Source organism: Manis pentadactyla, chromosome 6, assembly GCF_030020395.1.
Source record: "Manis pentadactyla isolate mManPen7 chromosome 6, mManPen7.hap1, whole genome shotgun sequence".
Lineage (NCBI taxonomy): Eukaryota > Metazoa > Chordata > Mammalia > Pholidota > Manidae > Manis > Manis pentadactyla.
In genome coordinates this window covers 153,398,468-153,422,942 of record NC_080024.1, presented here as the reverse complement: position 1 = coordinate 153,422,942, position 24,475 = coordinate 153,398,468, and the positions used below count along the sequence as shown (strand labels likewise).

At 42.4% G+C, this 24,475-nt stretch overlaps 1 protein-coding gene across 3 annotated transcripts in view; it reads left to right on the top strand.

Moving 5' to 3' along the window:
* The first annotated feature begins 10,978 nt into the window (after nucleotides 1-10,978).
* The window catches only part of NETO1 (neuropilin and tolloid like 1), a 95,491-nt gene continuing 81,994 nt past the window's right edge, over nucleotides 10,979-24,475 (top strand). For all 3 annotated transcript variants that reach the window (XM_036884288.2, XM_036884287.2, XM_036884289.2), the window contains exons 1-4: nucleotides 10,979-11,259; nucleotides 13,237-13,290; nucleotides 13,526-13,663; nucleotides 19,373-19,621. In XM_036884288.2, the coding sequence (XP_036740183.2) occupies nucleotides 11,232-11,259; nucleotides 13,237-13,290; nucleotides 13,526-13,663; nucleotides 19,373-19,621 (469 nt within the window). In that variant the 5' untranslated portion in view covers nucleotides 10,979-11,231. The remainder of the gene's footprint in view (nucleotides 11,260-13,236; nucleotides 13,291-13,525; nucleotides 13,664-19,372; nucleotides 19,622-24,475) is intronic.

Genomic DNA, 24,475 nt, shown 5'->3' with positions numbered 1-24,475 from the left:
TGAATCAATCTGATCCTCTCTTAATTCTTTGCAGATCTACTCTCTGTTTAGTCAAGAACCTTCTTGAGAAGGAAAACAAAAGCTCAAAGAGAAGAGGCTTTACATAAGAGCTTTGTTCTTCCCTGGAGGACTTTTGTCACTTGAAAAATAATTTGGGAGAAACTCCAAAAGCAGCAGCAAAAAGATAAATGTCTACTCATCAAGATGATTGTCATGACCACAAGAATGCACAAACAATGTATTTGGCATTAATTTGATTATGCCTCTGAGTCTTCTGGAATTATTCCTAATATATGTTGTAGGCTTCTTTAGCTATAGCATCTATTACTAATCTCTTTTCCCATTTTTAGAGATGAGAAAAATTTTCATATTGAGTATAAGGTTTCAGGTGGAATCTCCACGATAGCTACATGAATGTCATAAGGAATGCCTCATCCAAATTCAGGAATAAATGTGTTTTGTGAAGCAAATAGGAGAAACGGGTGCCAATCTAACAGACTAGGCACATAGTGTGCAAAAATGTGACCCGCTCTGTTTTCTTATTTCTGAACTCCATCTAATCCTCAAGCTCTAATACTTGCTCAAATCCAGGAAAAGTTATTTTCTAAATGGAAGATAACCTAATCACTTATGCTTTGAGACTTACTTCCTCTCCTCCCCTTGTTGAGTCTAGACCAATGACTAGGTTTAAGGATCATCATATACCAACTGGGGAAATCCTGTTGGTTTTTTGAGAAAAGCAGAACTATTTCAGCAGGACCTGGGAATTAATGAGCTGGTGCCAAGCTGGGGACAAAACATGAATAACAATAAGACAATTTTGATACTGGGGAACTTTAAAGTGACTCAGAACTTAATGATTTCACAAGGACACCTTAAGCAAGCATTACCCATAAATGACCAGAAGGGCTTCTTGAAGCCTTGAGAAAATAATGGTTTGCAAGGAATCACCCAAGATGCCACTGTGGAGACCATACAGCTCCTTTACACCCCATATTCCATACGTACATAACAGCATTTTTGTCTCATGATGCTTATTTTACTTTGATTCTGTTTCGCTTACTATCAAATTTATCATCTCAATATGCATATTTGGCTGGGATAACTTTTGCCAGTCATTCATTCTCACTGTCTGCAAACTATGTGGAATATATCCTTTACAGACGACTTGTCGATCAGTGGGTTGAATATTCCTTAGCTGACAAACATTTTATGTTGCTTTATTTATATAGTGGTTCCCTCATTTATATTTTTATGTTTGTGTATCCTTTCACCATCCTCCCCCAAACACAATATATATCATCTGCTCCCTTAGGAAACAATACATTTTCCTAAGATTTTACTTAATTTTACTTCCATTTTGCAATATATCCTCCTTAAGTCAGTATTCTTCTTGATATAATATATCATCTAAGCTTTCTTTAAAATTAGGTATGCCAAAAATATCCTTCTTTTCACTCTTAAATAATAGTTTACATGCGTTTGCATTTTAGTTTCGGAGTGTTTTTCTTTAACACTCACAATAAGCTTTCTTGACTTTTTTGTACCCAGTGTTACTTTTCCTGATTGTTGTCAATATAATTCTTCTTTTCTGAAGTGGCCCTTGTTTGTTTCTGCTCATCTGTTTGCTATTTTCCTTTCCTTTCATTTATGATCTTTTAGATTTTTCTCTTGCATTTGATTATTAAACGTTATTATGATTCTAGTTGTGTATTTTTTTCTCTAAAATACGCTGTTCAATAAGTGTTTTTGGTTTGAGGTCCTATAACATTCCTTAATTATATTATTACTAACTTGAAATATTTCTTTCCATTTCTAGTTATTACTTTACCTTTCTTTTAGTCTGAGACATGTGCATAACCTACATTTATGCTCCATATCTATGAATTGTTTTCCTTATGCCTCCTGGCAAAGTACTTCAACTTTCATCATTAAAATCCACTCATCATTTTTTTAAACATCAACAATGAACATTGTTATAACCCATATTTCTAATGTATTCTCCCTCTGTGTTAGTTATTTATTGCTATAAAATAAACCAACCCAAAAAGCAGTAATCAATTTATTTGCACATGATTTTGAGGGTCAGCAATTTGCCCTGGGTTGTTGGGTGGTTTTTCCGCTGCTCTTCCCTGAGGTCATTCATTTGACGATAGTTATTTGGTGGCTCAACTAGTTCTGCATGGTCTAAGTTCACCCCACGTAGATGCCTTACAGATGGTGATGACAGGTGGCTCGCGTGGGGGTGTTGTTTCTAGCAGTGTCCCCTGGGATGGCTAATCGGTGCTCCAGGTGGAATCATCCTCCGAGCGGCTGTCAGGTTTCTCCGATGATGATGGAAGCCTCCTCCTCAACAAGAAGTCGAGCCCCAGTTTTAAGGACTTGCCAGGTCTCTGCTTGCATCATGTTTGCTAATGTCTCATTGGCCAAAGCAAGTCACCAGATTCAGGTGGTGGGAAAGTAGATCCCAATGTCTTCATAGGGAAAGCATCAATGTCATATTGTAAAAGAGTACGCAGAGGTAGAAGAAATTGTAGTCATGTGTGAGAACAATCTACCACATCTGTATGACAAAAGTTTTCAGTAACTTTCCCTTACAATGAGTACTTTTTCTCATGCTTATGCAGATATTACGGGGGGTCTTCTTTCCAGAGTGTTTGCCCAGCTATTACACCATCCCCTGTTCCCTGGAGACTAGCAGCTGCCTTGGTATGACATTTATATGAAGAAAAAGCAAACCACCAAGTCGTAGCTTGCTCTCCTCCACCTGAATTTAGGAGATGGGAGTTTGTATTGTGCCTATGATAGAAAAACAAATGTTTTCCTCTTGATGCAGCCATTCCCCATACTACACCCGACCCCATAATACCCATCCCGAAGTGTACTTTTGTTCAGGGCACCCAACCTCTGATATAATTGCCGAGCCCAGGACGGATTGGATATGGAAGTAACTGAGGCATGGCTGGTGATACTGAGTATTTCACTAGCTTTCATTTCACAATAGCCACAGCCCTGGCCTCCGCTATACTGCCTCCCGCTTACCCTGCTGCTTTCCGCTCTGGGGTAGCAATGGGGTGGGCATGGCACATTGCATTTTTCACAGATGGACTCCACAATCTCCAACCCCACATCTTCTTCTGCAATGGGACCCCGTGTCATTCTTCTGTCAAGAGGGAACATATTTACCTCCTGGAACCTGAATGGGCCCTATGATTGTTTTGATCAACAGAACATGACAGAAGTGATTATGTGCCAGTTGAGGGATACACCTTCACTGCTGGCAGCATGCAGTTTCTATCTGTGCATGAGGTGCAATTAGAGCAAGAACAGGTACAGATAGGGCTGTTCATCTTTCAAGCAGAATTTAGAGGAAACATAAAGGGGCCAAAACTTGCTAAGTTTGAAAAAATGAAATGTTTTCTCATTCCCAATCTTTCCAATGGCAAAATATGCTCAGTTAAGAAATGGCTTCAACCTCACGTCTGGGGAATGGCCAGTGAAACGGCACTCAGGGTAAGTTAAAATCAAAGTTGCAGCTTTAAGAATCTTGATTTTAAAACTTGTCTGGGAGAATAGGCTGCAAGAATCTTATGTGTAACCTGGAAGATCTTCTCAACTAGACAACAGGGCAACTAATGGCCTGGAGGCATTGTTACAGGGCACCTAACTTTTAGCCCAAGGCAGAGAGGGAGCTCTATCAAAAAGGTTTATGAATGTAATTTTTATTGGACAGAGACCCCAATAAGATATATAGGAAACCCACAAATATTTTAATCAAAGTGTACTAACAGAAGCATCCAGAGCAATAAAAGGGAGAGCTATGCGTTATTATAGAGCTCTCCTTCAGAAAGTCCCTACTCACAGCCCTTAGATTTCTCTATGTGGGAAGCCCCAGTCTTTCAACCCAGGACACAACAATCTTCTATTTCCTGAAGAGCTTCTCACATTATTTGTATAAGTTAATGAGATTGGTTGTGATATATGCCACCCTTTTCCAGCTTATATATCTATCAACATTGCTATATTAACCATAAAAACATATGGTTTGATTATAAAGCTATACTATAGCTATTGGTACAGATAGATACAGGTACAGAAACAGGTTCAGGTGCAGGTAAATGGATAGGTATCTGTATAGATATAGATATTATCCAAGTACCTAGATTTTTATTGAATTGCTTCCAGCTGCAAGATACAAAATTAAATAGTTCTGATCATTGTATTAATCAAAAAGAGCAACATTCATTTATAGATGCCCATCATTGTGCTCAGTGCTTTGTATGTCAATCTTTGTTTAATACCACTATGGATTAGTATTCCTGTTTTGAAGATGAGAGCATATGGGCTAATCAAGTTTAAGTAATTTTGATGTATTTACTAATTGACAGACCTGGCATTCTAGCATAGTGTTCTTGACTCCAATGTTCTTAACATTTACACATCACATTTAAACAAGTGAAAATCTTATTAATGAATTGCCCTTTCTTCTAGTGGGTCAAATGCTGTTTAGCTTGGATATATGTAACGTGTCTCCACCTGCTTTCTCCTCTTGTTGCATGCGTGTGTCTGTATATGTGTGAATGTAGTTACTCATTTATTCCAGTAAGTCTTCACAAGATGATGACCTCTGCCATGTCCCATTTTTACCTCTATGTACCAAGAAATTTCTGCTGTCTACACCTTTCTCCTTCAATGCACTTGCTATTTTATTTAATTGCTCTTTGGATTCTTTATTTTTATTTGTTTTTATGCTAACCCTCATGCACACTTATAATGTTCAACAGTGGCTCCAGAGGCACACACACTCTGGCTGGAAGTGAGTAAGTGGAAAAATGGCAGAAAACACTAAGTCTTTCCTTTGAACTCAGGTGAAACAATCCAAATTGAGTAGCAAGTTTTGTGGGGTTTTTCCCCCAGTGAATTAAATCTCAGATTCCATCTGTTATTATGTTACAAATAAAGTGACATTGTGCAAATCACTGCACTTCTTTGGGCGTCATTTTCTTATTTTTAAAATTATAAAATGGGATAAGATCAAGGATTGTGAACTCAAATGAATAGAGAGGCCATATAGGGCAAAATGAGCCCTAACAAGTCATAAGTCTATCCTATCATAAAAATGTTGACAGAGGTGTAAAACTATGTTGGTGTAAATGAAGTGGTAAAGGGGTGTGAATATTTCTTACACAGTGTCTTGGAGCTGTTGAGGATGGTGGACATTGTCATGAATTATCGATTACTTATTAAGATTAAAAGGGCTGCTAACATTTGGGAATGTTGGTTAATTGTGGTCCAATCAGGATTTTTAATGAAGCAAGGATTATCCAGAATTGGACTTAACAAAATACATCACTCAGAATCATCATTCTGATGTGATGATATCTGAATGATATCAGAATATATCATTATAACCGTTGGATGAGAACTCTGCTGTGCTTTTCAATTACGAATAAAAATGATTAACCTAGTCCTCTCTGATTTTAACTCATATATTCCTCAGTTCTTACGCCCTGACCTGGTGAGAACGTCTAGTCTCTTGGAACCAAAGCATCTTTCCCACCCTACAGTCTTCAAGTAAACCCTAAAAGTAAGCATCTTTTTAATAAAATCTTCAAATATGTGTCTCATGCATATATAACAATTCTCTTCCCATTACTTACCTGCCTGTTTCTTTGACTAAAGTCCACTCTGCTCAGAGGATTGTTCAGACAGCTTTCAGTGACCCTCAGGATATTACTACTTTATGTCATTTCCCAAACCTCTTCTTTCTTTTCACTCCGTTAGAAAGCCTCATTTTAGAAGGGAATGCAATTGTGACAGGAGTCATATATTGTACATAGTCCAGGAACAACTATAATAAATCCTTTTATTTCACAAAGAAATATATTGAAAAATGAACCGTGAATGTCAATTAGAAAACTATCCTGAAGACTATTATTTAAAATGATACATGTGCTAAATGGCATTGTAGACATTTTTCCTTGATTTTGAAAATTACCCTAGCCATGGCTGCTTGGTAAAAACTCTGCTGCAGTATCACTCCTTTCTGAAATTGTAGTATTTTGCAACCTGATCTGCCATAAAATGGGGAAAGAGCTACTTCATATTCATTTTCTTGTCTTGTAAAAAGAGAGTTTAAAAATTTAGGACATTACTTTACACATATTGAATATAAGAGAATGGGAAAAGAAAGAAGAATAGACTTTGTTTTTACTTTTAAAACAGCCATACTTTTACTCGAAGTTTATTTCCATGCACCAGAGCTTGCTTCTCTCTTCAGAATTATTTCATGAGTCAGGTATAAGTCCTGTCTTATCTTAACATTCAAGGTTATTTTCAACAAGCAAATGTTGGCCTTTATTATTTTCCAAAATATAAGCCATGTAACACCCAATAAATAATAATGATATTATGTTTGTCCTAAATAGGCAAAGCAAGTGCATTTAGGTGACGCTATTCATGTATATAGTTAAAGGGAAATAAATTATATCGGTTTACATTCACCTATCTGAGAAATTAAGTAAAGTTTTATTTACATTCATTAAATAAATGTCTTAACTTGGAGTACATAGGTTTAGTTTTGTTTAATTTATATTTTCCAAATGTAGTTAACTTCCTTTTTCAACTAGGGATGGAAGCTTGTTTTTCCCTAAGATAACAGTGAGTAGATGTCGTCGCACATCGCTTGGGACAAAAGCGGCTATTGTAAACCTTTCTGTCTCAGGAGACATCTTTATAAAGGTTCTTTTCGTTTTATGCTGACTTACAGATCACTAGTTATTAATTAGGCTGATGATTCTTTAACCAAAACCTTGATAGTTATTTTTATAAGCCAGGGTCATTTAACTATTACTCAGAAGGGAAATAAAGCTTCCCTAAAATGTTAGCATAGATTGATGGATCATGGGATTATTTTTATTTCTTCACATTTTCCCAGATATAATAACTTGTCATTTAATATGAAACATGGATGATGACTCCATATTGTTAAGTTTTGATAAAAATTGGTTGAAGAATGTAGTGCTATGATAATTTTTGCCCACAAGAGGCTAATATTCTTGTGATCTAACAATACAGTATATTCAGACAGCTAAGAAAACCATGTTTTATTTCTTTAGTCATGTTCATAAAATATCCTGTCTGGTTTAAATGTAAGATTTCAAAGATTGACTGTCTTCTACTTTATGAGGATTGTTTACTTTGTCAGGATACAGTTATAGAATGTAGATCGGAAATGGCGTCATCAGTATTGGTTAAAGTCACTTGCCATGTTTGCAAACTGCAGGTAACTTGAAAAAACATTCCAATATTTGGCAGCAAATTATTTGTTGGTAAATGTTTTTAATAATCTAATATTATTACTCATGTAGTTAATAAAATGGAAAAACAGAACTTTACATCTCACAGCTATGTAAACAAATGTATTTAAAATAAAGTGATATAATATAGAGTATGTCAGAAACCCTATTTTATTTATTTTTTTTTGTAGCATCACCCCTTGGAGCATAGAACAAACGACCTTGAAGAACTCACCAATACAGCAGATGAATTAATGAATGAGCCCCAGTGGATGAGGAGCTTTATTATTTTCTGTAGAGAAAGTACTACTTGCTTTGGGATCAGAAGAGCAACTGTCCTACGCCAACTCTTTCTAGGGTTTTGGAAGTCTTTCTCACCATTCATTGTTAGGAGGTGCAAGCCTAGAGGAAACCAGTGGTACTTCAATAGGGTTCAAGAAGCATTAATGCCGCCTCCATTTTAATGCTAACCTTGAAGACCTGTGGCACAGCACCATCCTCTAGGACAGCACATTTAACTTATAAAAACTATCAGTTTATAATCACTCCCATTCAAAATGATCACAGCTTGAAACTGGACCATATGTGTGCATAACCTTCCCTTGTAGAAGCTGAACTTTCCCCGTATGTTGGTTTTTCTCAGAAAGAAAAATCTTGTGGGTCCCCATCAGGGAGGCACCATTCCTCAGCACGTGGTGGTGTGGAACTTGAAAGTAAAAAGCCAGTTTGCCAAGCAAGCAGGATGTGGTGAATGGATCAAAGTATTTCTGCATGTCTGTTCAGGAAAATGAATAGAAGCTTCAAGGAAAATCTGCAGCCATAGCTGTGGAGGAGCAGGGGATTGATGGAAAGGCCTTAGCATCTGTTAGGTCTGGTGAGTGTACAGAGTACCTAAGGGTGCCTCTGCCAGGGATCTGGTCCAGGACATGAACATCCACTCCCTCATCACTGAGGCCTGAGCTGAAAAGCAACCCCTCAGCCTCAAGCAGTGCCCAGGAGAACACAGGGGTCCAAAGGTCAAAGAGGCCGCCATTTATGAGAATTTGATTTCAATCATAGGCATACTGGCCATTAGGTTATGGTGGAGGGGTTACGGAATGGACAAAAGGCTCGCATCCTCCCCCTTGCTTGCCCTGGACCTTCCTTCCTGAATTTCCTACAAAGGCCACTTGCCTGGCAAAGTTCTGGGGTCTGCTTCCTTGGCCAGGTAGCAAAAAGTGTGTCCTGGAAAAACGACCTGGGCAAAGAGCAGGAAACACGTTGGACATACTTGAGTGGATGGATTTAGCAAAGCCAAGTTTCTAGTCTATCTTTAAATGACAATTGAGAAACGCAGCAAATTCCCTTAACATAATTTTTAAACATGGTCACCATTTCATTGAAGGATTTTACCGTTTTAGTAAAGACATATCTCTAGATGCACACAAAAAAATTACCATCCAATCTCAAAGATTTCAACATTCCGCTGTCAACTTGCGTTATTGCCCATTTTTCAAGGACCCTTCCTCCCCTGCGGGTGACCCGCGATCTCGGTCACCTGTTCACCCGTCTTCTAACCTCTCTCGCCGCCTACAAACCACCCTTTGGAGGCTGCTGCCTCGCATCTGGGGCATTTGTTCTTCAACCCCACTGCATGCCCTCCCCCAGGCCCCCTCCGACCCCGCCCGGGCACAGAACCGCAGGTGGGTCTCAGGACCCCCGCAGGAGGACCTCCTGAATGTTTCCTCCCCGCCTCCCAACCCGGATCCTTTCACAAGTGCGTACGCGGCTGCTGCACCCCGGGTCCCCACACGCTCCTCGTCTCTCCTTCCGTGCGCGCACCCCTTTGCTCTCTCTGGAGCTTCTGCTCCTCTCGCGGGCGCCAAGTGCTGGGGGAGGTGGCGCCCCCGGGCGCGCCGTCTCTCTCCCCTGGCCTCCACTCCCTCCTGCCCCACCTGCCCACCTTTCATACAAGGCTGCAAACAGACACGCGCACACCCCTGTCCGCTTGGTCCCTTTACCCCTCCGTCGACGACGTGCACCTGCCTGAGTTGCCTGAGTCAAGGAGCCAAAAGCTCGGTGGACGTAGTCCTGGAGGCTGCGTCTGGGGCTCGGGGGTCCCCTCCGGACTTGGGGGCCACCTCAATATCCCTCCAGTTTCTAGCAGGAGACCTCCGCCCTCTCGCAGCCGCCTGGCTGGGGGACGCGAGGGCAGGACGGCGGCTCCCCCGCCCGCCCCCACGTGGGCGGCCCGCTCCGGGGCCGCAGGTCGGTGGGGGGGGACTCCGGTGGGGGGGGCGCGCTCCGGACCCCGACCTCCTCTGCCTTTTGGGGTGACCCTAGTCTGGGGAGCAGCGCGTCCCGCGGCTTCCTGCCTCCCCCGCTCCTCCTGTCCCCTCTCCTCCCCTTCGCCATCCCCCGCCGGAGCCGGGCCGCGCTGCGGAGGGAGGGGGTGCTGCGGCGGGGCGCCAGGCGGCTGAGGCTGCGGGGCGCGCGGGCTGCGCGGAGCCGGCCGGGGCCTCGGGCGGGGCGGCCGATCCGCAGCGCCGGGAGGAAGGGGGCGCTGCTGCGGCGCCCGGGTGCCGCCCGCTAGAGAGCCTTTCGGATTCATTTATTCGCATTTTACGAGCCGGGCTTTTCCGGGGCCGTTTCCCCAGCAACTCTCTCGCTCTCTCTCCTGAGTTGAACGCGCTGCGCGCGCGCCTGCCCACGCCGGGTGGGGCGCGGGGTTTCTGGGTCCGCCCCGGGGGTTCTTAGCACCCTGGGGCGGGTGACGGGGATTGCGAGAACCCGTGTGTTTGCCGGGGCGACCTCCGCAGCAGGCCGGGCGCGAAACCGATAAACTTTGGGGGCTGCGTGGGCGCCAGGCGCGCCTGCCGGTCCCCCAGCCCGAGGCGGGCGCCCGCGGAGCCCTCGCCCCCGGGAAGGGAAGGCCCGCCTCCTCGGAGCGGCGGATATAAGGGCCGGACCGGCCGCCGCTTCCCACCCGCGGGAAGCGGAGCGCCGCGCCCCAGAGGGGTTCCCCCGGATGGCTCCAGCCCCCTGCTCGCCCCGCGGCCGGCACGACGCTCCGGCCCGGGATCCGCGCGCCGGCTCCGGGCGCCCTCGGCCGCGGCGGGCCGAGTGACGATCCCAGCTGGGTGCTCACCCCCGCCCCCCAGACCCAGCGGCGGTGCCCTCGCCGCCGCCCCGCTCCCCGCGCACCAACCCCGGGCCCGGCCGCCCCGCTCCGCGCCGGCGCCCAGCTCGCGAGAGGGTCGCGCAGCACACGGCCGTGACTCAGGCGCCCGCCTGGCAGCTCCGCCGCCCCCGCCCTCCCGCCTCCCGCCCCCGCCGCCCGGACGCCCACCCACCCGCTTCTCTCTCCGCGAGATCGCAGAGGCGGCGCGGACCCGGCGAGCCGATGACGGGCCCTTTCCTCCGGGCTTCGATGCCTCAGCGGAAGCTCCCCGAGGGCTGGAGACAGAAGGGCCGCCGCTGGGCTCCCCGCGCGCCGGGCTGCGCCGACCTGCTGCGCGCCGCGCATGAAGCGGGGGCCTGAGAGCCCCAGCCGCTGCCGTCGGTGCGGACCGGCCCCAGCCCCGGACCCGGGCTCGCCCCGCGCCCGCCGCGGCGATGCAGAGGAGGAGGGTGCCGCGGCCGGCGGTGCCCAGGGCGGCGGTCGGCGCCCGGCTGTGATGCGAGCGTCGCGGCGGGGATGCGGGCTGCGCGGCGGTGAGCGAGCGGGCGAGCGCGAGCGCCAGGCAGCCAGGGGCGGGGGACGCGCGGACTCGGCTCCCGCCGCCGTGTGGGCTCCGATCGCTCCCTCCTCGCTCTCTGCCCCCCGTCATCCTGCTCTTGGATTGCATATTTAACGTCTCCCCGCTCCCTCCTCTCCCCCATCACCGCACTGCACGCCTTCCCTTCTCTAAATGGAATTAGTGGAGCCCGGAGCCTCTGGAGTAACGCACAGACATGATCCATGGACGCAGCTTGTTTCACAGTGAGTCCCTTTCCCGCCGCCCGCGCCGCCCTGCCTTGCCTGCCTCCTCCCTCCCTCGTGGCCGGGCGCGCGGGGGAAGCCTGGCCGCGGCGCTCCCGCCGGGCCCCGCATTCCCCGCGAGCCCTGCGCACGGAAACTTTCTGTACTGCGGCGCGCGCTCGCGGGTCGCCGGGTGGCCCCCCGATGCCCGGGAGCCCTGTGGCCGCCTGCGGGGACCTCGCGCGGCCGAGGGGAGCCAGGAGTTCGGGGCTGGGCACGTGCGGAAGAGGCTGGGCACGTGCGGAGAGTGGGCGCGAGTGGGCGCGCAGGTGTGCCGAGGGAGAGAGCGGGGCGACCCTTGGTGGGGGAGAAAGACCATTCCTTTCTCGGGAGCCTGTGTTGCTGGCCGGGCCCATTCCCGCTACAGTGGGGAGCTCAGGGTGCACCTGAGCGCAGCGCCCGGGCGGACGGCGGGTGTCTGCTCTCCCGGCCCGCAGACCGCGAGGTTGCGTGGCGAGCGCAGAGAAACGCGTGCAGTTGACGGGGGCACGCATTGGAGGAAATAGCACCAGAAGGCATCACGCAAATGGCAATACGAGAAAATAGACAGTGGAAATTTCACCTAATAAAGCAAAGGCTAGAGTGTTAATCCTGTGCCACGCCGGTACAAGACTGGCTTTCCCGATGCGTTAATCACAGTGCTTGTTCCACGATTGTGATTCCATCAGCACAGGAAAAGCAGAGTAAAGACACCACCACACCTGCACCGTGATATTGAGGGCTGTATGCCTGTGTGTTTTGTGTGAGTGTGCAAAATCACGGCAAGTTAAGGTATCTTCTATTTAAACACAGTAACAACTGATGTTGTAATCTGAAAGCAGTTGCCTGCTGGTGTACAAACTAATAGAATTCATGTAATTTCTCAAACACTAATATCAAGGTCCACATACTTTTCTTGGAATAATCTCTATGCATAAATTGATAAGCTCCTGTAGTAAGCTTTAGTTTAGGAAATCATTATGAATTATATCCCCCCCCCTTTCACAAATTAATTTTAAGCGGAAATATGGTTACATACTTAATGGCACTTAGAGCTTTTAGGTAACTGGGCAACAAAATAAATAACAGAAAGAAAGTGGGAGACAAAACCAGAAATTATCAAACCTAGATTGCCTTACTACATTTCTAGTTTTAGATTTCATAAAACTGTTGAGTAAATCAAGACTATGAAAGTAAAGCAGAAGATCAGGTTAGAATAGTCTTTCCAGATTTATTGTTGCTACAGGGCCTCCTTGATATTGAAAAACTGACTCAATAAAATGCTTATGGAAATCACCTTTCTCAAAATAATTATTTCTGGAGAGTACTAAATAACGAAGTTAAGACCAGAAGAGATTGATTTTGTAGCTTAGAGAGCCGGGGGGTTACCTGGGAGTACAGTACATTTTTATATTGCTGCTTAATACCTCCAATCCACACTAATCTGTTTTTCTCCTGTTTCCCTCTCCCAGCCCCCCCCATAGGATTTGCCTAAGTATTTATTTTCTGAAGTTTAACAACATTGGCTAGTGCTAGGAGCAGTCCCAGAGTCCTGTTTCATTGTTTGCTATTCCTTTTCATCCTGCTACCTGCTTCCACTGTTTCTTCAGAGATGCTGGCAGGGCCAGGCATGAAGGGCAGCTTAGAAAGTGGATCCCAACATCCTACTGTAGTGTGACATTAGTAGGTTACACAATTTCCTCTTGAATCTTGTAGCATGCATTTACCTTAAGGATTTGGGTCTCATCCATTAATTTGCATTGCTTCTTGAAAGGATTCATAAGTTTTCCTGATTTGTACATTTGGAATCTGTTTTTGCAAGTTGTGCATTAAGTTGGAAGAGTTGACAATAATAAAATTCATCTGCTTGATATGATTTTATCTTTATGTTGTTATAGAATTTAATCATTTCAGTGTATATTAATATAATCTCTTAATAATTTTTTTTTCCTCTTTCAGTTGTAGCAAGTTTAATCATCCTCCATTTGTCTGTGGCAACCAAGAAAGGAGCAGGTGTGTGTCTTTAGAAAAATGGAAAACTTTTAATGATTTGCATTTTCCTCTTTTCCCCATATTTATATTCCAGAATATCTGTACATATTATAGTGTGTATAACTGATTGATTTTGACTAAGACAGCATTTAAAAATTAATTTACTAATGGCCATTATAAGAATGTCCTTTCTAGTTCTGGTTTTATAGAAAATTGGATGATGGCTCTTATACAATTTATACAATTTTTTTCACAGAAAAGCAAACCACCTCAGAAACACAGAAGTCAGTGCAGTGTGGAACTTGGACAAAACATGCAGAGGGAGGGATCTTCACCTCTCCCAACTATCCCAGCAAGTACCCCCCTGACCGAGAGTGCATCTACATCATAGAAGGTAAGGGGAGAGGAGGAAACCAGTGCCCCGAAGAGCTCTAAGCCAAACCCGGCCTTCTCCATAGCTTTGGGCAGACAGCGCATGTATTGACATTACAGAGACTGGTTTTGGAGACCGTGTACATGAATATCTTTCAGTGAATCAAATCCAGATTGTAAACTGGAATCAAGCTCATTATAGAAATTATTATTAATGGGTTATGAACAAGCAAATTCTGGGAAACAAGGACAATAGTTAATTTAGAATTCCAAGTCAATTAAATCAACTACAAAATATTCCAACTGTTATTGGAAACTACTTTTTTTTTCTTTTAGTTAACAATTATTAGCCTAACCTATATGTTTGTTATTTTTCCTTAATAATATAACATGCAAAAATACATATTAATGTCAGAAATAGATCTACAGTCATGTTTTCTGAACATCAGTCTGAATGATAGTTGCCTTCTTCATGCTCACAAGTGGCATTGTCATACTTCATTGCCCAAGTTAAGATTCCAAAGTATGATGCTGCTTTTCATCATTTTTTTCCAACTGGAGGGATAATAGTGCTGAGAAAGAGATTTACTTCTCTTTGGACATTTTCCATTTCCATTACCGTTGTAGACACCACTTGGATAATACAGTTTCCTACAATACATGATTGTTTCATCTAGTGATAGAAAGCTTCAATATTGTTAAGTGTTAGAACCTAATGGCCCAGAGCCTGCAATCCCCCCACGACACGCACACACACACACACACAGACCAAGGAGTAACTTCGTGAAAAAGATATGCCTGCCCAGTATTTATTAATAAATGAGGGAACATGTTCACTTGATAGGTCTTTCAAAAAAATAAGGGCTTTCTGTTTACAGATTTCAAAAATTCCTATTTAGAAATCTTTTTTTTTTTCCTTTTGTAATTTTTGGGTTAAGGGTCTTCTCTCTCTCCTTGTTAAGCCTGAAGTTGAACTTCTACCAAAGACACATTGCATTACAAGAAGCACAAAGAATAAGCTCTGACAATAAAAGGAAAACCTGAGAAAATGGAACTCTGGAATTTTTTCTTTCTCTTAACTTTGATAGAATAGGAAATTGAATACAGAAGTTCTGGCTCAAATTTATAGCTCCTTACATCAAGTTAATATTACATATGTGTTATAAGTATGTCTGTCTATCTGGAACTTTTGATAACTTAACATATATTAAAACACTTACTTGTAGGAAATAGGCATTTTTGTTGTCCTAACTTTATGGATAAGGAAACTGAGCACAGGGGGTTATATACCTTACTTAAATTCACATAATTTATATTTTGAAGTAATAGTCTTTCAAAATGTCAAATGATTAAAAAGAATAAAGTCAACTAATTCTTTCATTTAAAGGATTAATTCAGGAACAAATCTTTGCATATTCATTCTGCTTTCATTTTTGTTATTATAAAATTAAGAAACATTGCTGATACTTGATTTTAACATCATGCACATAATTGCATTTATTCTTAGTTGTGTCAAAAGCAAAACTTAAAGTTGCGAACCAAATAGAACCTGCTGTTTCTATTAATCACTCTTTCATACCCTTTTTGCAATACTTCATACTAGCCATTTTTTTTTCACTCATACACTTATTGAACAACTACTAAGAAACAACCACTTTTCTAGGTACAGACTAGAGCGTATTGAACAAAGCAGACATGGTACTTGCCTTAGGAACTTATAAAATGGTCTGGGGACTCTGCCCTTTCAGTAAACAACCTAAATAGGCCCCAGTTTATTACAGTATTTAGAATAGGGAGAAGGAAGAGAGGGCTACGCTCAGTTTTGGAAACCGTCTAGGAGACAATCATTCTCGATACCGAAGAGTGTGTGCACAAGTGCGGAGGCTCGCTGTGGCCAGCCTGCTTGTGTTAGTTAGCACGGGGCTTCTCTAGAGGGCAAGGAGGGAAGGGCGAGGATGGCGGTGGGCAGTCTGAGAGGGGCAGTTTGCTGCTCCACCTGTTCCAGTCGTGCAAATTTGGACTTTGTGTTATCAACTGTGGGGTGCCAGTGAAGTAAGTGAAGGGGAAAACAGTAAGGTGAGATTTGGGTGGAGTAACTGAAGGCAAAGGACGTGAGCAAAAGGGCGAGGGAACCGCAGGCCAGCCTGGACTACAGCCTGGTGGTGGTAATCACAGGCAGACATGGGGGGAATTTAAGGATGACTGGCTGTAGGGAAGATAAAATGGGGGTCCTGGGACTACCCTGCAGTTTCTGGCTTGGTGACATGTTAGATGGAATTGCTGTGGCAAGTAAGGAATATAGGTGGAGAAAGAGTTACAAGGAAAAATAATGCATTCATGTTCAACCTTGGTGTTTATGGAGATGTCTCGTAAAGAGACTAGCTCTATGGATCTTTCACTTGGTGGACAGTTCTGGGCTGAAATGATATATTTACAGATCATGAGTGTAAGACTGCTGTTGAGGCTGTTAGTAGGAACAGAGTCATTTGGAGAGGATACGTGGAGCACGGTTCTTCAGATCATGCAGATGCCTGTGTCTGCCCCAGGAATTGTGATGTAATTGGTCCTAGATGGAGCTGCAGGCATCATGCTGTTGGGATAGCTTTGCGTGCTGAGGCCAGTGGCACCCAGAGACTAGCCTAGAAAGAGGGGGAAGAAGACACAGGATATGTTTCTGGAAAGTAACATCGGAGGGCTGAGCAGAGAAGGAGAGGGACAGGGACTGTGAAGAAAAAGCCAGAGATGGACTGGAGAGTCAGGTAGAAGACCTCATAGCAGCAAGAGAGGACAGTGTTTCAGGAAGCAGGAAGTAGCCAAAGAAGCAGTTGGTGCAGCAAAGAAAAACAAGGCAAACGCGAATGCGTGTGTGGAAGGAGGCCACGAAGAGAACGCTAGGGTGTGTGCCGGCCCTGACCTGGGGCAGGTGCGAGCAGCTCGCAGAGGATGGGCCGGCGTCGATGGACTCGTGGGACAAAGGCACTTTTTTTTTTTTTGTCTTTTCACCTTTCAATGGGGCAGATTGTCGTATTTGATTCAGAAATGAGGAGCCTGCTCTGTAGGCAAAGGTAAATTTAAAGTACAAGGAAAAAAGGGATAAATAATCAGTCAAGTTTATGAGCTGAGATAGTGATAATTATAGGTGGAGTCCCAGTTGCAGAAAGGAGGTTCCATTTTCTGGATTTCAGGTTGTCCTGAAATTCCCTTGCACAGGAGGCAGTATTCTGTATACGGGCAGAAGTGCTCAGTTCTTAATGTGCTCAAAGATTCTCGAAGTGGTGTAGGCCTCTCGAAAAGGAACCTCACTCTTTGAGTGAAGATACCTTATAGAAAATGTAAGTTGAAAAGCAGGAGAATGAAGAAGTTTTAAGGGAAAGAAAACGTAAGTGTATGCAGTTAGTCCTGAATAGCTTCCAGTGGTTTGCATGTACCATAAGGACTCATTTTTAAAAATCTACAACAAGAATTATATGACTGACTTATTTTTAAAGAGTCACTTTGCTGCCATCTAAAATCCAGTTGGTGGAATTTAGTATGTGGGTGTGTAGTTTACTTCAACCTGCTGGACCAAAGGAAAATGAACTGTGTGCGTATAACATGGCTCAGTAAAAGCCATAAACATAGCCTGTTTCTGGAAGGAACGTTGAGAAGTTCATTCGTTCACATTGGACAGAACCTCAGTGACAATGAAAGTGGAGGTGTGAGTTAATGAATCCGTGTGAGATGGCCACGTGCTTCCTAAAGGGAATGATAGATGGGTGTATGTTTATAGACTATTAAGTAAATTAGCACATGATTGTTCTCTAGTGATACATGAGTTACATCTAAAGAAATATCCCCCATTCTGAAATAGTTCGTTTCTTCATAAAATTTATCCTACTGGCTTATCAAAGGCCAGATCAACAAGCAGACATGATCTATAGGACAGCAATACACACAAATGACATACTTAATGCTCATACATAAATAGGTCCAGTTTCTTAAGCATTTGCCTTTTGTTATTAGACTAATACTTTAACAGGATAAGCATGGTTTTCCAGGTTATTTCATAGAATATTTTCCAACTTGCATATTTAAATTAAAACCTTTAAAGTTCCTCAAATGTTATGGTCCATACTATGTTTATTGATCTTTGTCATACACATCAGTGTTAGATAAAACCATTCCTAATTTTTCTTATAAGAATAATAAATGTCTCTTTTAAATGTCCAAAGAGCCAGAAACATTTTTAGAGGTTAAAAATAATCCTTAAAATAGTCTATTAACATGCATTGACCTTTAACCAATTGATCTTCAATTTTATTCTTAGAGAGCATCAGGATTAAATTTTATTCTTTAAGTCTCTAACTTCCAAGTGATCATGTATCTCAGTTCTATGTAAGTGTCTGACATCCATGCATACAAGACTTGAATTTTAAAGCCATCAAGGGTGATATTCATTATACATTTAAGAACTGGTGTGGTGTGGACAGGCAGTCATTTAAAATGATTATCAACTACATGAGAAGCAGGCTCCCCATGTGCCAGAAGTCTTGACTTTAGAGTTTCTGGAGGCAGTTGGTCCCTGAAGAAGGCCAGGAGGCAGGCAAATGTTGCGAGGACTCAAGGCAACAGCTGTTTACTAACTAGGATGGATGTGTGTGGATATTTCCACAACCGTTACGGCTGTGCTGGGATATCCTGCTTGAATGTCAGCCTGGAATGCCAGAATTTTGAACTGTTTTGGACATAACAAAGGAAGAGTGGAAAGGTACTGGCAAACGCATCCATGTGAAGGTTAACAGGATATCCATTCTGTAAGGCTTTTCTTCATGATTCTTTGAAGGGCTATAGAAACATTTAGAAGGTAATTTCACTCACAACTCAGTGAAACCTAAAGAGAACATTGTTAATGTCACCCTTATGAGAAATATTGTGCTTAGTGCTAAAAAAGGTGAATAGAGACGGTTTTTAGATTTAGAGAGGAGGTTTCTTTTAAGCAACATTTTCTTGCATAAATAGGAGTTAACAATTTGGAGGTATTAGATACTCAAGAAAGTGGAAAAATCCATGAAGGCCTGAAAGGGCATGTTTCTTAGAAGACATGGCATGTCTTCAGGGGCCTGAGCTTGGGCTGCGAAGTGAGAAGACCCTGGAGGTGTGGGTTGTGGGACATCCTTATGGATCCTGTATGTTAAGTGCATTGATCATTTTCCTGTAACTGACAACAGAGTAGCTGAATAAGTTTAAAGCTCACAGTGACATAAGATTTGTGTTCTAGAAGCGCTACTGTTAATGTCCTTGTATATGCAGCACCATCTAATATAGACATCCGATTGGGACTCTTTGAATGATTGTATAACTATGCTGCACAATTCTCAAGTGGTTTCTGACCTTTAACCTGGGCTCTCCAGAAAATACGAGAGCAGTAGTAGAAAAACCCCTCTCCACTTTCTAAAACTGATGTTAGCCTTTCATAGAAATACTGGGATTTGTTAGTTCTGTGTTAGACATCAAGATTTACTATCAGAATAATGTTTCGTGCAACATCATCAATTTTAAGGCTTATCCTTAGACAGTCTTATGGAAATATCACCCCTTAGAATGCTGAGTAAGGCATCCATGCTTTGCATCTCCATGCATGTCATACCCAAAGTTTGGTAGAAGGCCCACAGATAAAATCTGAAGTAGAATCAGAAAAATCAAACGAAATATTTTAAAAGGGTCTTGTAGACATAATCTTTATTTTTCTCAGCTGCCCCAAGACAGTGCATTGAACTCTACTTTGATGAAAACTACTCTATTGAACCATCTTGGGAGTGCAAATTTGATCATATTGAAGTTCGTGATGGACCTTTTGGATTTTCTCCAATAATTGGACGTTTCTGTGGACAACAAAATCCACCTGTAATAAAATCCAGTGGAAGATTTCTATGGATTAAATTTTTTGCTGATGGAGAGTTGGAATCTATGGGATTTTCTGCACGATACAATTTCACACCTGGTAAGTAAGGGCTCGTTATTTTCCTTGTCTTCTTTAGTTTTCTATTGTCATAGTACAAGAACTTTTAAAAGACAGCTTTATACTTTTTCAAAGCATTTTCCAGTTCTATTTCAAACCAAACTTACAATACTCTTTCCATTTCATCAATTCGAAAAGGAGCATGAATTTAAAATGTAGCCTACAGTAGAAGTAAAGTGTAGATCAGGGGTCTGCAGGGTCATCATCAGTACAGCTAATTAAATGGACTTCCAGTATGCAAAAATGGGTAATTTAAGAGGCAATCAGTATAAAGAAACTAATTACAGTATACCTGGAATCCCAATAAACTTGAAAGGCAATTGTAGAATTGTAAAATGTATCCATCAAAATGATCTTTGGAGAAGTAGAATAAAAAATTTATTTGTTCTGGAAATTATAATTTTTAAAGCAAATGGATATTAGTATAAAGCAGTGTAATCTCTTTTTAGAAATGCAAATTCCTAAGAGTTGTGATGAAAGGAAAACAGACCATAGCAGCCAAGTATTCGTTTGCAAGGTCTGGCAGACATTATCTTTAATTACATAATTATGTGTTCTATGTCAATTTTCCTTTTAACCTGCTAATATTAAAAAGAGTGTGATATTGACTGGCTCACTTTATGGTGAGTTGTCATTTACTACAATAAAAATTGGTTATGACATTTTTATACTGCAAGAACATCAGGCTGAAGCAGTTTGAGATGTGTTGAAGTGAAGTCATTTTTTAATGGAAAAATGACTCAAATTACATAAAACCCATTACTTATATATAACTACCTGTCTTTTTGAGTTTGTATGTATTGATTGTTTTACTTATGTTATAACAGGCAGTGGATAAAATTGTAATATATGTAAAATTTGGTGAAGTTTCTATTCCATGTTACAGAGGTAACATCAGAGCAGGGCTGTGATGCTCAATTCAAGCACTACAATTTTTAAAAATAATTAATATAAGATTAATGTTGACGTTCATTATGATATTATGGCTTGAGGTAAATAAGTCAGACATTAACTGTACCATACCTATTAATCTTAAGAATTAGTAATATTTTCAGAATTTCACTGAGAGATTTACTGAGGTCACCTTGCTCACAGAAATCATGGGTAACTCACATGTAGGAGTCCAGCTAATTTGATGAGTTCTACAAAAGTGTAAACACTGAGATTACTTCATCTGTGCTAAAGTTGTAAGTGTATATATTTTTTCTTCACTGGTAATTTTGAGTATAATCAGAACTTAGAGATAGTGGCCCATGGTATGGTCTAATAAGTTATATTTTCATTCTGGGATTAGTGATCATGGAATTAGTGTCTAGGGTTTAAAACTGTGGTTTCATCAGGTGTCAAGGTCAACTTTCTCAACATCGGCAACACCATCCACGTTGCTAGCTCTCTTGGAGATCACATGCATGGTGGAGCTTAATCTCTCCTAAGTTTTAAAATCCACTTTGTTCTCTCCGTGTTGTCCTTCATCCCTTGGTTCTTGAGAGTGGTCTTCCTTCATCTATAGAAGAAGCTTTTACTATTAGGAGCAACTGAGTTAGAAGGAAGCACGAGGAGGTGATCCCATGAAATTAAGGATGAATTATAGGTGGCCTGAGGCTTCTGTTTGCACTCAGCTGAGCTAGAGCACAGAGCACAGGGAGCCCTGCACTCGGCCTATGAGGGAAAAGCGGTACTATAAAGAGGCCGCTTGTAAAACTTCTGGGACCGTAGGTGACCTCCATGGTCCATGGCCATTGCCTGAGTGGCAGCTCATTCCTTAAGGAGGCGGGAGAGGAAACCAGTTAGTTAATGCAATGGGAAAGGGGCAGGGGTTCGTGATAATTTAGACAGCATTTAAGGAGAAGGGAGTCAGGCAGGCTTCAGTTTAATTTGGACTTAATTTTTGTTTGGTAGCGTGCTTCAAGTGGTGATCCGGGGACATGGAGGAGTTAGAGATCCTCAAGTCGACTCAGTGATTGCTGAGTTCACCAGGACCCCCAGGTGCGCTGTGCACGGGAGGGGACAGCCTGCCCACGCAGGCATCTTGTGAGCTGGACTGCCACGAGGAACCCTGGTCTGGCAACCAGAGCCAGCTTCTGATCCTGGCTGTCATTTCTTGCTTGCAGTAAACCTTGGACATGATTCTTCATGTTCTACACCTGAATATTTTTGTTGGTAAAATAAGGATAATATTGACCAGTCAGAGGATTGTTTGAAAATTGATTGCCAACCAATGCATATTTATGAATTTTTTACTGGCTGTAAGATCTCAACTGTCAGTAGCTATCATTTGTATTGAGTTCATCCTGTGTTCCTTAAAAGCAAAGAAGTCTTGGTATGGGTTATTGGGAGAACAAGTATCCTAGATTTTTTGTTTACAATCACTTGTTTCCTGATATTGGGGATGGATGTGCAAAATCATATCTACACAATGCCATTTTCCTTGTTAGTTTGTTTAAATGGGCCTAAGCTTTCATGTGGTGGTGATAGTTATTTCTGATGGCAGTCAAAAAATATGTCAAAGCAGAAATAGCAGTGGGAAGGACAGGAGGTCTTTATTATTTTTTTGAATTTACCACTATCTGGAATCTGGATCTCAATTTGCAGCCTCAAAAACTTGATGTCCACACACTTAGGAATGAATCACCATAACCAAGCTAAAAAACTGAGCATACATCTATACATTTATCCACATACATGTGCATAGATAACACACATAGCAACATACATACGTTTTCAGTAAGAATCCTTAGAATGACATAGCTCAATTTTTCTTGCAAGCAAGCACACGTGGGTGTCCAGATTATAATCAGAAGATTGTGTAGTGAGCATGGAATCCAGATAATAAAGCTTAATTACATAACACACATGTCTAGTAGCATCCAGCTATGGAGCTTGGGGATCCAGGTCTGTATTTCCAGGGGTGTTCTAGGTCTCAGGCTACTGCAGTCAGTTCCACAGTGCAGGTTTTAGCTTCCATCTTGCCTTACTGGGAGGCTAATTTATATTAACTGTTAGCTTAAAACTCGTTTGTATTTCTTAATATCAGACTTTCTTTTCTACTCCACTGTAAAAACGAGACTTTTGACCCCTGCCTTCTGTTTTCATAGTAGATATGCTTTGGCACTGGTGGTAGATAGGGGCCAGCCAACCAGAGGTCGTGTGTGGATATGGAGGGTTGAAGATGTCACTGGGGCACTTGTAAAGGGTTTTTTTCCTGTATCTCCTGATACATTGTGATGATTCCTCACTTTTTATTTCATGGATCGTGTTTATTTTTGGACACTGCTTCATTAGCCAGGCCCATGGTGCAGTGATGAATCACCTAGGATTAGAGTCTAGCGTGCATAAGGGGGTTGTGCGGCTGAGCAAGAGGCCGAGGGAAGTCAGCCGGCTCCCCCCCTGGGGTCTGCAGAAGACGGACACCAGGGTGAGGGCTGAAGAAGGGCCAGGAGACTTGGGGGAGGCTCCTTCATGATGCCATCGGGAGAACCTCCTTTCGTCCTGTGCAAGCAGAGCTGTGTTAGGAGGGTCCCCCCACAAGAGCACACCCCCACTTCTGAGAAGCGAGGTGAGTTCAGAATCACCGAAAATGTTTAAAGTTACATGATGGAAACTTTGGTACCTGCAGATAAGTTAACAAGAAAACACAGAAAAGTGCTCGTTATAGTACAATAGTATTGTTTTCTCATCTTAATAAGACAGTTTGTTTTTAAAGATTGAAACCAAATGTAGAAAAATGAAGAATGAGAACATATTTTATAATAAAAGTACTTTAATGATGCTGGAATAATATTCACCAAACTAATGACCATGATTACCCCAGGGCAGGGGCAAAGGAGACCAATGGACCCTTGGTAAAGGGACTAATATGGAAATTTTGGAACGAATATAGTGAAATTTACCAGTATTATCAGTAATGATTCAATTTTTGAAAAGATACTGTACTTTTGGTAGTGCTTTTGTAAAATTACTTAGATCAAAAGAAGAGAGAAAACAACAGAATGATCATTTTAAAATGAATCCTTAGAAGGGGGAATAACATTTATCTGTAATCCACAAATTTTATTACTCAAACCAAGAATGCCTTCTGAGTAGAAAATAATTCACACTGCATCCATGCCTCAATTTTCTTTGCCATTTGAGCATGTAAGCTACGGGACGAACATGCCACAGTATTTGCTGTACCCCCCAGTCCACTGGTATTACCAGGTACTTGATTCAATATTAAGAGAAAAAAGCATCGAGGATGTTCTGCAATGGGGAAAAGTAGTCTTTTCAGTTTCCTCAGGAGCAAATGCTTTTTGGTAACTTTGTCCTTTTCTTCCAAATGGAGAGATTTTCTGTTATTTATAAACACAGAATGTGATGTTTATGGAATATTCTTCTTTTGATGATATTTTTTCTGAACTAGTTTTATGAAACAAATTTACACCCTATTAGAGAAATCCAATTTAAGGATTATATATGCCTCAAAGCACCAAACAGATGAAGTCGCTTTTAGTGGTGGCATGGAAGTAATGGAGTTGAAAACTATGTTGAAATTATTATGATACTTTGTACTTAAGTAACACCTTTCATCTGAGGAGCTCAAAGTGTTTTAGGAACATTCGTTCCAGTTCCTAGCCTTCTCTCAAACTCCATGCTGATTGACTTCAAAGGTAATGGAAAAGATACACTGTAGGGCAGTGATTTAAATTGAGTGTTCAAAAAGATTTCTGTGCATGTTAAATGAAATATATTTTGGGAGAATATTCCAACGGACTCAATGTTATTTTAATTATCCAGCACAATGCTTTTCCTTTTTTTACCTGAAATGTCGTTGCGTGTTTATTATCCACGTTGAAAGGT